Consider the following 14,360-nt stretch of genomic DNA (forward strand, 5'->3'; position numbering starts at 1 on the left):
GGGTGAGTATGAACTTCACGTGATTGAATCGGTTTCAGAACCGATTTTTTTGGTAGTGTGAATGAGCCCTTAGTAAGATTTGTTCAGAGGTGGTTTGCCACTGGTTTTTCTTAGGCAGAGCATGACTTACCTGGGGTCACACAGTGGCTAAGCCGGGATTCGAACCTTGATCTCCCAGAGTCCTAGTCCAACACTCAAACCACTACACTTCTCTGGCTCCTTCCCAAGCATTAGGAGACTCATTATTGTACTGGAAAACAAATACATTAATAACAAATATTCTTGCCATCCCTATTCAGTGCACATATATAGTGGGCCCTTTCTATACGCAGGGGATCTATTCTGGACCCTCCCCTCTCATAGGCAAAAATTGCGTATGCTTAAGCCCCATTGAAAACAATGGGAGGAGCTCTCCCATGCGCCATTGTTCCTGCCACAATTTGTATGCACATAAGGCTAAAGCCAAGTATAGCACACCTGTGTATGGCACGAGCACACTGTAACCTGTGTACATTTTCATCTGTACACATATCGTTATTCATATATAACAGAACATATAACGAGCACAGGGTTTTTTGGATGATAGACCAATATCCTTTTATCTATTTGACATATGTTCTTGCAGTATAAATCTTCTTGGTGAACCGAGAGAGCAGGAAAAAATGAATTTTTCTATCTTGAGTGGGCGATTTATTTTATTTTAGTGTAAATAAATGCCTATGAAATAGCGATGCTAGTCTACATGGAAATAATTTCTTTTATTATTTTATACTTTAGGATCTTGCCCAGTTCTTTCATGGCTGCCCTTCCCATTCCTACTCTTTTTCTGCTTTCTTGACTGCAGTCTCCTTCCTCATTTATGTTTGATCCAAGGTATGGGAACTCTTTAACTATTTCAATTTCCTCATTATTTAGGTGGAATTTATGTAGATTCTCTATGGTCTTTATTTTTGTTTTATGTTCAGCAGTAATTCTGCCTTTGTACTTTTCTTCTTTTGCATGCTGAATCCATTAATAAACAAAAGGAAAATAACTAAATTATACTGTACCTTGCATAGGCTAGCAGCATAGCAAAGTTTGTATAGTCTAGGACAAGTTTTATTTATTACTTATTAGTTGGTTTCTGCCTAAATACCCTAAAGACACCAGATCCCATCTGATCTTGGAACCTAAGAAGAGTTAGCCCTGTACTTGGATAGAAAGCTGTCAATGAATATCAGATGCTGCAAGCTATATTTCAAAGGAAGGAACTGGCAAAACCACATCTGACTTTTTCTTGCCTAAAGAAATCCTATGAAATTCATGAGGCTGTCATAAGTGAACAGGTGACTTGAAGGCACACACATGTGCGCACATGTATTTTTTTTACCTGTGATTCCACAAGGAGTAACCTGTCAATGTGGAACTCTGTTTTTGTAAACTTAATGTACTCTGAAAGTTGTGTCCTGGCTAAACTATCTTGTTTGATAAGCATACAGACATATTGTTTCTTCTATATAGTTTTGTCGTGGCCTGAGGTTACAAGGTCAGGAACATCCTAGACACTAGTCTGATTTCTTGGATTACATTAAGAAAAACTTTCCCAATCTCTACTTGGATGCACATAAATTGCCCTTAGAGGTGGTTTAGCACATGGGATGGGATGATGGCACTTGAAATGCAAGAAATCAGACATTTCCAAGCTTTGTATAACCAAATATAATACAGGGGTGGTGTAATTGCAGCTCCTCCACGCTTGGACGCATGTTTCATTGGTAAAAGGTAATGGTAAAAGTTTTCCCTTGACAAGGTTGTCAAGTTGTGTCCAACTGCCAGGGGTAGTGTTCTGTTACTGAACTGAAGAGCCAGCATTGTCCAAATATGACTCCAGTGGTCATGTGGCCAACATGACGGCACAAAACGCTGTTTACTTTCCCACAAAAGTGGTACCTATATATATCTATTTGCACTTTTACATGCTTTCAAACTGCTAGGTTGGCAGAAGCTGGGATTAGTGATAGGAGCTCACGCTGTAATGCAGCACTTCAGCCTTGAACTGCCAATCTTGCAATCGTCAGAATCAGCTTCTTCACTGCTGAGCCATTAATACTTTCTATGATATTTTTGAAAATCACATTTTTATAAAATTGGCATAATTATCCTCAATATTGGAAACAGTAATTAGAACAAATGAAGAAAACTAAGATCCAACCTGCAAAACTCCACCCGCCCTGTAACTGAAATGGCATGTTTGATCTTCTGAGAGAGATATGGAGAAACGGAGAAAAAGATTAAGCAGCCTGGAGGGGTGGGAGACAGAATGAATAAAAAAGAATCCACCACCCTCCAAGTCAGTCTACTCCAATGCCAATAAGTTATTTCCATCACGAAATTCTTTCCAGTCTTTAAATGGAATCTTTTTTCTTGTAATTTGAATCTATTGGTTTCAACCCCAATCTCTAGAGCAGAAAAAAGCAGTAGTCTCAGCAGTAGAAAACAAACTTGTCCTATCTTGTACATCTGCATGACATCCCTCCAAATATTCAAATATGGTTATCATGTCACCCTTTCAGCTTCTCTTTTCCTAGCTAAACACACTCAGCTCCTGTGCATTAGGTCTAAATACCCTGAAGGAACTAGATCTTGTCTCATCTTGGAAGTTAAGCAGGTCAGTTCTGGTTAGTATTTGGATAGGAGTGTTGCAGGCTATATTTCAGAGGAAGGAACTAGCAAAACCACCTCTGCGGATTTCTTGCATAAGAAACTGCCATGAAACTTGTGGAGTTGCCATAAGTCGACAGGCAACTTGAAGGCATATACACACACATCATATCACTCCCTAATCTTCACTTTCCCAAGCTAAGCACACCCAGCTCCTTTAACCATTTTTGGCTTCTTAAGTTTTTGCCATCTTGATTGTACTCCTCTACACACATTCCAGCTTGTCAACATCCTTGTTGAAATGTGGGTCCCAGACCTGGATCTAGTATTTCAAGTGAGGACTGAGCAAAATGTAATAGAGTAGCACTACTGCTTTCCTCAGTCTGGACACCGTACTCCTGCTGAAGCAGTCTAGAACTGCATTGGCTTTTTTGGCTACCACCTCACACAGTTGACGTACATATGGCTTGTGGTGTACTACAACCTCCATGTACAGCTTTTAAGCTAAGTGTCACCCAGTGGTGTCACTAGGGATCTGTGGGGTGTGTGGGCCACACCAGGTGATACTCTAAGGGGTGTGTGTGACAACAGTGTTCCTCAAACATTTGGTTTTGGGGCAGAAATGGACTGTGATGTTTGCCTGTGTTCCTTTACAATGTTGAAGAGATGGTGTGAGTGGGGTGAGGCTCAGTGAAAGGAAAAATGAGAGGCTCCAGGGTTGTATTTTTTTTTTAAAAAAAATAACTTTTAAATTTTAATTTTTTTATTCTTTCAAAAATTTCTTTAAAAACATCACCTTTTACCAAATTTTCACTTCAACCATAGATACATTTAGTCTGTGCCTATCCTATAGTATTTTAAAGGTATAACTTTAATTTTGCTAATTGTTTATGTCACATGTGTTCCCCTGACATTCAGTGGTATGCAGGAATTGTGATTTATGAGTAACAGTACAAAAGCCATGACTAAGGATTCTGTATGGTGTGGAATTCCAGCATTCTCTGAAGATGTCAACCACAGCTGCTGGTGAAACATCAGGAATAAACTCTTCTAGAACACAGCCTCATAGCCCGAAAAACCCTCAAAATATTATCCAATTAATATTATTGAATGCCTTTTCACCATTGAGAAATATCAATGCTAGTTTTATTTCTGTTATGCCACACACCTCCAGAGCACCTTAAATCCATCTTCTGGCCACTGTAGGCTGCAAAAGAGCCTCTTTTATCATCCCTCCACAGGCTGCTGAACAAAACCACAGCCACAAACAAGAATGGGGAGGGTACACAACCAAACCACAAGACTGAGAGGTGATGGGGGAGAGTGAGAGAATCAGGAAGGGATGTGCACAGAACGGCACACAGACACACGTACAACAATAAGCATTGTTTATGTAATCTTCCCAACATAAAGAAGTAGTTATGTAGTCTATTTAAAAAAATCAAGTTATATACCTGTGGCTTCATAGATCATGCTTTGTCTTTTCTGCTTAGGGAAAGAACACAGCTTGCCATGTTGTCCCCACTAGTGATGATTTACTAAAGAGCCACATTGAAATTACCTTTTCTCTCCTCAATGAATTTATCATGTCTTATTTGTAAACTATCCAGAAATGTTTTGTTGTTAGGACAGGAATGCATAAATATTGGTAATACATTAAAAAATTATTTAACTAGGGTCCCAAACACACTGCAGAAATAATGCAGTTTGATACTGCTTTAACTGTTCTGGCTCTGTCAGAGATCTCCAGGGCCACTATAAATTACAGTTCCCATGATTCCTAGCACTGAGCTGGGGCAGTTAAAGTGGTCTCAAACTGAATTATTTCTATATTGTGTTTTGTACCCTGGCCTCAGATACCAGTATCTGTTCCATTTGCACAGCGCTCCTCTCCCCTATGTGAGCTTGCCATCCACGGCTTTATGCTTATGTGGATGGCCAGCCCCAGATGTTACAATGCTGTGCATGCTGTGCAGTGCAGGAGTGTGTGACCATTGAAACAAATAGGACTTGAGGTCCTGTGTTTTTTATCATATGCATTGGGGTCCGGAACGGATCCCCCACATATACAAAAGGCCCACTGTACTCCTATCCCACAAAGCATCAGTTTAAATCTTCATGCCTGTGCAACTTCTAAAGACCCAGTACTACTGACTCTTCTAGGGTTACTGGATCAGGATTATCATAGGCTGAGAGATATCAGGAAGAAAACCTGGGGGTGGCCCCTTGTGATATCATGCAGGTAATGTTACCATGGACAGCCACTAGTGATATAATCATGTATGATGGAGGTCTCCACTACCATGGTGAAGCCAGAAGGAGGGCCTGACCAGGTGTCACCCCTCTTCTGGGATATCATCCAGAACAGGCTGCACCCCCGCATCCCCTAGGGCAGCGGTTCCCAACCTGTGGGTCGGGACCCCTTTGGGCGTCGAATGACCCTTTCATGGGGGTCACCTAAGACCATTGGAAAATACCTATTCAATTACAGTTACAAAGTAGCAATGAAAATAATTTCATGGGTTTGGGTCACCACAACATGAGGAACTGTATTAAAGGGTCGTGGCATTAAGAAGGTTGGGAACCACTGCCCTAGGCGCAAAACAGACCGACATAAAAAGCCAGCTTCCAGCCATCCTGGGGGCATTGCATTCAGATGGCACAGACCCCCAAGAAGCCTGGAAGTCGGCTTCAAGCCACTTGGCTGCCAAGATGTGGGTCGACTTCCAGGTGCTTCAGTGGTACTATGTTTACATATTGCATGCTGCCAGAGCTGCTTAGAGCAGCCCATGGATTGAGGCAGGCAAGAAAAACCTTTTACTGAATTTTACTGGATCTCACAGCACCTTTTAGCACCATCTACCATGACACTCTTCTAGACCACTTTGCTGGGATGGAACTTCTATGTATTGCTTTACAACAGCTTTGTTCTTTTTTGAATGGGTGAGCTCAGAAGTTGCTGCTAAAGGATTCCTGTTCAGCTCTTTGGCCATTTGCCTTTGGAGCCCCTTGGCACTCTGCTCCTGGTGCTATTTAACATATCCATGAAACTGCTAGAAGAGGTGTTGTTCAGAGGTTTGAAACATAATATCAAAAAAAGAAGTTGACAACTGCTGGAAGATGTTGTCTAGATGTTTGAGGTCTTGTGCCAATAGTATGCTGATATCATTCACCTCTATTTCTCTTCTCTGCCAGATTCCAGGGAAGCTGCTTTCTATCCAATTACCTGACATCAGTAATGGAATGAATGGAACATAACAAACTGAAGCTTAAGCCAGACAAGACAGAGGCATTTCTGATCAGTTGAAAGGTATATCAGGTCATAAGGATTTATCTGTGCTGGAATTGGTTTACAGTCTCCCAGTGATCCTACGATCTGCTAGTTGTTACTGTAGAAGTGGGGAAGTGCCCTGACTGCTAAAGCAAAGTACTGGAAATTCAGACGGATTGTCAAACACAGGTTTTCCTGTTGCAGAGTTTTGCTTGAAATGGTGCACAGAGTTCAAGTTGCATGAGGAGCCCTGCCTGCAACCATTATTGAAGAGAGTTGCTCATTGATAGTTGTCGTACACCATGAAGTGTATGGGCCATGGGCCATTTGAATCCCTGGCACTCTCCTCTCCCCTCTCGCTTGGCTGCTGCTGGCAATAGCCAGAGGCAGGGAGAGGAGGAAAGATAATGCCATGTGATGCATTTTATCAGCTCACTGTTACTGTTGTAGTCTGGGAGGGAGACGTGTAGTGCTTGATGGGCAGCTCACAGCCACTTATGGACTAGTGTTGATCAGCTTACAGAATGGGGAGAAATGATCACAGCATAAATTCTTGTCTGTTTTTGCCCTACCATATCACAAAGGATCTTCTGAAAATAAACCACTGAGGATTTTAGTGGTAAAATTTTGGGGTTCAGTGTCACTAGTATGAGGATGACACCCAGCTCTATCTCTTCTTTCCATCTGATTCCAAGGATGCTGAACTGAACCAATGTCTGCTGTCAGTAATAGCTTGGACAAGAGCAAACAGATTGACGCTTAATCCAAACAGGACAGAGGTGCTCCTGGTCAGTTGTAAGGCAGCAGGGAATAGGGACTTTGCCTATGCTGGATGGGGTTACACTCACCCTGAAATCTTAGGCTCATTGTTTGGGTGTTTTTCTCCTGGATTCAGCTCTGAGCCTGGATGCCCAGGTTTCAGCAGTGGCCAGGAGTGCATTTGCACCGTGGAAACTAGTGTGCCAGCTGCACCCATTCCTTGAGATGTCAGATCTGGCTGTGGTGACAAATGCCTTGATTACATCTCGTTTGGACTATTGTAATGCACTCTATGTGGGGCTAGCTTTGGAAACTGTTCAGAAACTCCAATGAGTCTGAAATGCCACAGCTAGAATACTGACCAGGGCCAGTTATAGGGAGCATGTAACTCCCTTGTTGGAACAGCTTCACTGGCTACCGGTTTGTTTCTGGGCACAATTCAAAGTGCAGGTCATGACCTATAAAGTCTTATTCGGCTTAGATCCAGACTATTTGAAGAACTGCATCACCGCATACGAACCTGCCAGAACATTAAGATTGTTGGGGGAAGGCTTTCTCTCGGTCCCACCACCATCCCAGGCTTGCTTGGTGAGGACATGAGAGAGAGCCTTCCCAGTGGCTGCTCCTAAACTCTGGAACTCCCTTCCATGGGAAGCTAGGCTGGCCCCCTCCCTGCTTGCCTTAGCTTGCAAGCTAAGATGTTTTTATTTAAGCAAACATTTAAAACATAAGCATGCCACAGTGGTTTTTATATCAAGCATGTGTATTTGTCATGCTTTTTAATTTTTGTATATTTAATGTCATTTTATATTGTTTTTAGATTATTTTAACTATTTTAAACTTTATTGTAATGTTTTTTTAAATCTGTGAGCTGCCTTGGGACCCTTTGGACAGACAGATGGCATATAAATGAAATAAATAAATAAATAAATAAATAAATAAATAAATAAATAAATTTTGGCTTTCCCCTGCTAGGATTTCTTGGACAGAAAGAGCCATCCTTCCATACTTGTGTGCCAGTGGAGATGGCCTTGAATCGCATTCTTGTTTCTTTTGTCCTTCAGCTGGGTGAGTTTTTAAAATTCATTTAAGGATACATATGGCACATTGGCAATGTGACAACAAAGAGCCAAGCTTCCTTTTAGAGCTGGAGTGGCACTGAAAGGTCCCAGAGGGAACAAACTGTGGGCATGCAAGGTAGAGGCCACCATGAGCATGTAACAGTGATTTAGCACCTGTTTACCCTGGTATGTGTCCCTTTTGCTCTAAATGTGGGACATTCCCACCCATTCACCCATTCTTTAGGGAAAAAATGACTGAGTTCAGCTACACTAGGTTCTCTAAAAACACTCAATTGAATTGTGCTCCACCAGGGAACTATTACGAAGGAAGGTCAAAGATGAAAGTGCAAATGCAGGCTTAACACTGAACACAAAGAAAACAAAAATAATGACCACAGAAGAAATACATAAATTCTACCTAGACAATGAGGAAATCAAAATAGTAAAAGAGTTCCTCTACCTAGGATCAAAGATTGATCAGAACCGAGACTGCAGTCAAGAAATCAGAAGACTAGGAATGGGAAGGGCAACTATGGAGATTATGGCACATGACTATCTTTGAGGGGATAGATGTGTGTTTAACCCATCAATGACTGATCTTATCACATTCCCCCGTAGGCAGCCCATATACTACTTGGTCTTATCACATGCTTTTCAAAATAGGAGAATCCCGTGTATGGATGTGAAAGCTGAACAGTGAGGAAAGTAGGAGAAAAAGCAACTCATTTGAGATGTGGTGCTGGAGAAGAGTGCTGAAGATACCATGGACAGCCAAAAAGACAAACAAATGGGTCCTAGAAGAGAACAAGCCCAAACTCTCTCTGGAAGCCAAACTGAGGCTATTCTGCTTTGGCCACATCACGAGAAGGCATGACTCATTAGATAAGACAATACTGCTAGGAAAGATGGAGGGCAGTGGAAAGAAAGGAGGGCCACATGCCGGATGGATAGATTCAATCAGAGAGTTTATGGGCATGGATTTACAGGAACTAAACAGTGTAGTGGAGGACAGGGGGTCTTGGAGATGTCTTGTCCGCAGGGTAGCCATGAATCGGAGTTGACATGAGGGCAGTTAACAACAACAACAAAAACAACAGGGAACATGTACTCTTAATAATAGGTTACGCTAATTTTCTTGTACTTTTTTTTGCATTCTGCATATTTTATTGTCAAAAAGATCCCCCAAAACTTTTTGTGGGTTGCTGCAATCCAGGGCTAAAATCCTGTGGGCACTTTCCACTAATGTGAAGTCAAAGGCTTTCATGGCCAGCATCCATAGTTTTTTGTGGGTTTTTTCGGGCTATCTCTGAAGATGCCGGCCACAAATGCTGGCAAAACGTCAGGAATAAACTCTTCTAGAACATGGCCACATAGCCCAAAAAAAAAAAAAAAACCCCACAAAAAGCTTTACACTAATGTTTATACTTTTTCCAGGATTGTGTAATAAAAGTGAGGGAAGGCAAATAAAGTCTGCTAGTTGTGAGTAGCCTATCTCTCCAGTGCCTGACTTCCGTCCATTTAACCTACTGCAAAAAACAGGATTCCAGCCATTATCTCCTGGTCTTATAGAAAACTGCCTTTTGCTAGTAACCAACTAACTGTCAAAAATCAAGCGGACCTGGGATTTGGGGGAATAAACTCTGAGCCCTACACTATTAAAACACTACTGTTTTTTGTTAACTGCCTCTAAGTCGCCCCTGACTAATTGCAACCCTGTGGATGAGACATCTCCAAGATCACCTATCCTTGACTGCTTTGCTTATGTCCTGTAGTTTCAGGCTGGTGGCCCTTCCAGACGATCCATCTGGTGTATGGTCTTTCTCTCCTTCTACTATCCTCTACTTTTCCCTCATCATTGTCTTTTCTAATGATTCATGCCTTCTCATGATGTGGCCAAAGTACAATAGATTCAGTTTGATCATCTGGGCTTCCAGGGAGAGTTCAGACTTGATCTGCTAAATGACCAATTTGTTTGTCTTTTTGGCTGTCCATGCTGTCCTCCGCACTCTTCTCCAGCACCACATTTTTATCTGTTTTCTTCACTGTCCAGTTCTCATATCCATACATGATGATGGAGACCACGGTGTCTTGAACCAATTCCAACTTTAGTGTTCAGCTGTATATCTTTACTAGTTAGGATCTTTTCTAGTTCTTTCATAGTTGCCCTTCCCATTCCCAGTCATCTTTTAGTTTCTTGGCTGCAGTCTTCATTCTGATTGATGATCCAAAGTATGGGATTTCTAAAGTACACTTTAACTTCTGTGGCTGCCTCCAGTGGAATTCTGGGGTTTGTAGTTTAGTGAGGCCCAAGAGCTCTCAGAGTGAGAATTCTAAATGCCTGTCCCTAAACAGCAAATCCCAGGATTGCAAATCATAGAATTATAAAATCATGGAGTTGGAAGATACCCCAAGGGCCATCCAGTCCAACCCCCTGCCATGCAGGAAGTCACAATCAATCCCCAACAGATGGCCATCCAGCCTCTACTTAAAGACCTCCAAGGAAGGAGACACCACTACAGTGATGTTGCCACGGCAGTTAAAGTGAAATATAGTGCTATAGCAGTTTAGTATAATGCTGTTCTTCGTAGTTGTCATGATTCTAGACAATTGGGGTGACCCACACTCTTGGCCCTTGGTGCTGACCAGCATTTTCCAAGTCAGTCAGTGTTCAGATCTGCTGTAATTGCTGCCATCAGTCATTCTTTCATTTAAAACCAGGCACACGAAGCCTCTAGAACAGCTTGAAAAACTACTGATGTAGCTCCAGTGAATCACTCCCTGTTGTTATCAAGGGCTGATCAAAATGGCTATTCATCGCTCCTGAGTATTAATGATAATATTAAACTTACATAGGCTGCATCTGCACTGCGGAAATAATCCAGTTTGACACCACTTTAACTGCCATGGCTCAATGCTATGGAATTCTGGAAATGGTTGTTTTGTGAGACATCCAGCTTTCTCTGTCAGAGAGCTCCAGTGTCACAACAAACTGAGGGCCCATTCACATTACAAAAAAAATCGGTTCTGAAACCGATTCAATCACGTGAAGTTCCTACTCACCCCGAATCTCACACAAGCGAATCCGGAGCTTGCACACCCGTTCCGTGTTAAATGGCCCCTAGCGCGGGTCTTTTGAAATCGGCGCAAATACCGTTTCTTTTTAAAAACCCCGGGTCCTGGGAATGAGAACTTTGCCTCGATCACGATCGAGGCAAATTGAGGGAGGGATTTAGGTCAGAGGGTGGGCAAAGGGCAAGGCATTTCCTCCCCTCATCGGAGGGGAGGGGGAGGAGGAAAGAGCCCTGAGAAGAAGGGCTGCTGCTGGGCAAGGAGCAGGCAGGGCTCCTGGCGCCGGGAGGAAGGGGATGCTCTCCTCCTCCTCCTCCTCCTCCTCCTCCTCCTCCTCTTCCTCCTCCTCCTCCTGCTCTCCTGCTGGCCCCTGCTCCCTCCGGGGCCATTCAAGCAGCCTCTTTTGACCATTTATGCGCATTTTCTGACCATTTATGCGCATTTTTGGGGGGTGACATGTCTGTGTGCTTGCTTGTGCTTTATTTCCTCTTGCTCCTGGATTATTTTTTATTATTATTATTATTATTGTTGTTATTGTTATTATTACTGTTATATGCGGATGCTACAGTCAGAATGCCTGCACTGCATTTCCCCTTTATTCCCAATTGATTCCATGGGTTAGAGCATTCCCACCCCTCATCGGAGGGGAGAGAGAGGAGGAAAGAGCCCAAAGGGTGGATGCTAAGGGTGACAGGTGGCAAAAGGGGAGGCTGGGCTGCATAGGGATGGGGGGGGGGGGGGGGAGATGGAGAAAGTGATGGAGGAGGAGGAAGGAGGAAGAGGAAGAGGAGGATTGCCAAGGCTGGGGGATGTAGGGAAATGGATGCAGCAGAAGCATTTATGCGCATTTTTTTTGACCATTTATGCGGATTTTTTGGGGGGTGACATGTCTGTGTGCTTGCTATTTCCTCTTGCTCCTGGATTATTATTATTATTATTATTATTATTATTATTATTATTATTGCGCTGCATTTCCCATTTATTCCCAATTGATTCCATTAGGTCACTTTCTCTCTCAGCCTCAGTGGAAGGCAATGGCAAAGTGTAAGCAGGAGGAAAGGGGTCAGTTCAGCAGAGGGGGAAGCTACAATGTTGCAAAAGACCTCACTTACAATCAGTGTTACATTTTTAAACAATTTTTTGGAGCAAAGGGAAAGCTACAAATGTTGCTTTTAAAAGCATAAAAAAATGCATGACAATTCCATCCTTTGCCTGGGACAGGGGCAGATCTGACCCAAATGCCCACAGGTTTATAAAAAAAATTAACCCTGTGCCTGGCTCTTTAAAAAAAGGGAGGAGGGGGAGGACACTTTCCAATGCCCTGCAAAACATCACCATGACAATCGCTTGATTGACAGCGGCCACCTCGCTGGCAGACACAGAATGCATTCGATTTCAAACAGAATGCATTCGATTTCAAATTTGTAGTGGGCACTTGCTAACGGAGCGATTCGGGGGAGGGGCATCCGGATCATCCCAGTTCCCTCCATGTCTTTTACCCCAGTATGAATGGGGCCTAACTACCATGGCAGTTAAAGGGTGTCAAACTGGATTACTTCTCTGCAGTGAGGATACAACCATAGTGTACAATGTCAAGAAGCTTGTGAACTTAAAAAAAAAACACCAAACACTTTTAATATCCTCATTTAAAAATACCCCAACAACATTAATATAAGAAAATGAAAGTAGTATGAAGCAGAAAAGAATGTAGTGTTGTGGTTACATTTGTGAGCTTTAAGCATTATAATCTTCAGAATCCAATGCTACAGTTACCAGAGTGAAAATTGGAGAAAATTGCAGAGTGAAAATGCTTGTATACCTTTAATGGTAGTGCAGAAGCAACAACTTAAGATGGTGTTGCTTGTTACCTGGCCAGCAACACCTACTGAAATTCTCCCTTCTTCATAACCATTAAGGAAAGGTACAGGAGCCCTCTCCAGTTTTCCCTCTGCCAATTTGATAATGGGGAATATTTTACTTGTTAAGATTTCTTCCTTTTTTGAACTTCTCTATCTTTCAGGGATAATCCTGCCTGTTACTGGGGCATCAAAGGTGAATATTGTTGCTGGTGAAACTGTTGTCCTTCTTTGTCCAAATGGTAAAACAAAAACAGAAAATCCAGCCAAAGTGATCTGGAAATATGAAGGAAAAACTATAATTACTTACATTCGGAGTCAGGAGAAATCTTTTATGGGTAAGACTTCAATTGTACTCATTTCTCATTTCCACCACAGGAAAAGAAAGCTTTGCTTTTAATAAGAACATTTAACCACAAAAAAAATACATTTCCACTCTTTTCAAAGCTAACAGCTCTGCAAAATACAGACTTGTAGATGAAAAGAAAGGGAATTTCTCTTTATGGCTGCCAGATGGAAAAGGGCAGTATAGCTGTGAAGTGGAGGGTGAGCCTCCTCTTATCTATTACGTTCAACGATGGCATTGTGAGTAATATGATATGGGGATACTTGGGACAGAAAGGAAGGGGAAACATCCAGTCCCTCTTCCTCTCTCACCTTCCCAGCAATTCCTTGGGAGGAAGATATAAGAGACCCCAGGGTAAAAAGAACTCAACCAGCTTACTTCCTTCATAGGGAAAATATCTCAACGTGGATACGTCCTGCAGGGTGAGACTCTGCAACTAGAAGTGATGACATCTGGCAAGGAGTATTCTGCATCCAGGATTGAGTGGCTTAGCCCATACAAAGCAAAAGTAACAGGCAATGAACCACGATGGATGCTGGAAAACAATAACTGGAAGCTGCAGATAAAAAACCTTTCCATTCAAGAGGACCATGGCATCTGGGAATGTCACGTCCTGCCTGATGGGCCCCGGATCACTTATGATGTCAAGGTGATAGGTAAAAGAAACCAGAGAATCTTGGTTCCAAAAGTCTATAACCTTCCCCTCCCAGATCTTATATCATTTCTTCACATAATCCATCAAGCATGGCAATATTCTGCCAATATTGCTGAGCTGTACCAAATTATAATAGGAAAGGCAAAATACATTTTTCAGATTGTATAAAAGCCAAAGTTCTGAAAGGTTAAGGTTGCTTCTGCACTAGCCCTTTAATCTGGAACTGCCATTTTAGTCATATTTTCTACAAAATGCAAGCAATGTTATTGCCAAATCATTGCATCCCTATTTTCTGTGTTGTTCTCCTTTATATTTTCAAATATATATTGGGTCAAGGTTTTTGCACCTAGCCTTACTGACAGAACCAAAGTTACCAGTGCAGAGAGGTAAAATGCTTTTGAAACTCTTGGCTCCTGTGTAAAAGTTTTCCACTCGCAGATATTGGAGTTTATCAGACTCAAGTTTTGGACCCTGCAATTGCACTAAGGAAGTGTAAGGGGCCCCTTTCATTTGCTGCCTCCTAGGTGTCCATGCAGGAAGGAGGAATGGGGCTGGAATGGATAAACCCTAGGGGTCCCTTTCATTTACAGCCTACTAGGTGTTCATACAGGACAGAGGAATGGGGCTGGGATGGATGACCCCTAGGGGCCCCTTTCATTTACAGCCTACTAGGTGTTCATACAGGACAGAGGAATGGGGCTGG

The 14,360-nt window shown here is 42.4% G+C and overlaps 1 protein-coding gene across 1 annotated transcript in view; it reads left to right on the forward strand.

Annotated features, from left to right (window-relative positions):
* Window positions 1–5,833: 5,833 nt before the first annotated feature.
* Window positions 5,834–14,360, forward strand: part of LOC121920593 — a 10,458-nt gene continuing 1,931 nt past the window's right edge. Inside the window, exons 1-5 of the mRNA XM_042447720.1 lie at window positions 5,834–5,950; window positions 7,646–7,738; window positions 12,821–12,994; window positions 13,104–13,241; window positions 13,392–13,658. Of these exons, the coding sequence (XP_042303654.1) occupies window positions 7,696–7,738; window positions 12,821–12,994; window positions 13,104–13,241; window positions 13,392–13,658 (622 nt within the window). The 5' untranslated portion in view covers window positions 5,834–5,950; window positions 7,646–7,695. The remainder of the gene's footprint in view (window positions 5,951–7,645; window positions 7,739–12,820; window positions 12,995–13,103; window positions 13,242–13,391; window positions 13,659–14,360) is intronic.

The sequence above is a fragment of the Sceloporus undulatus genome, chromosome 2 (genome assembly GCF_019175285.1).
Source record: "Sceloporus undulatus isolate JIND9_A2432 ecotype Alabama chromosome 2, SceUnd_v1.1, whole genome shotgun sequence".
NCBI classification, from domain to species: Eukaryota; Metazoa; Chordata; class Lepidosauria; order Squamata; family Phrynosomatidae; genus Sceloporus; species Sceloporus undulatus.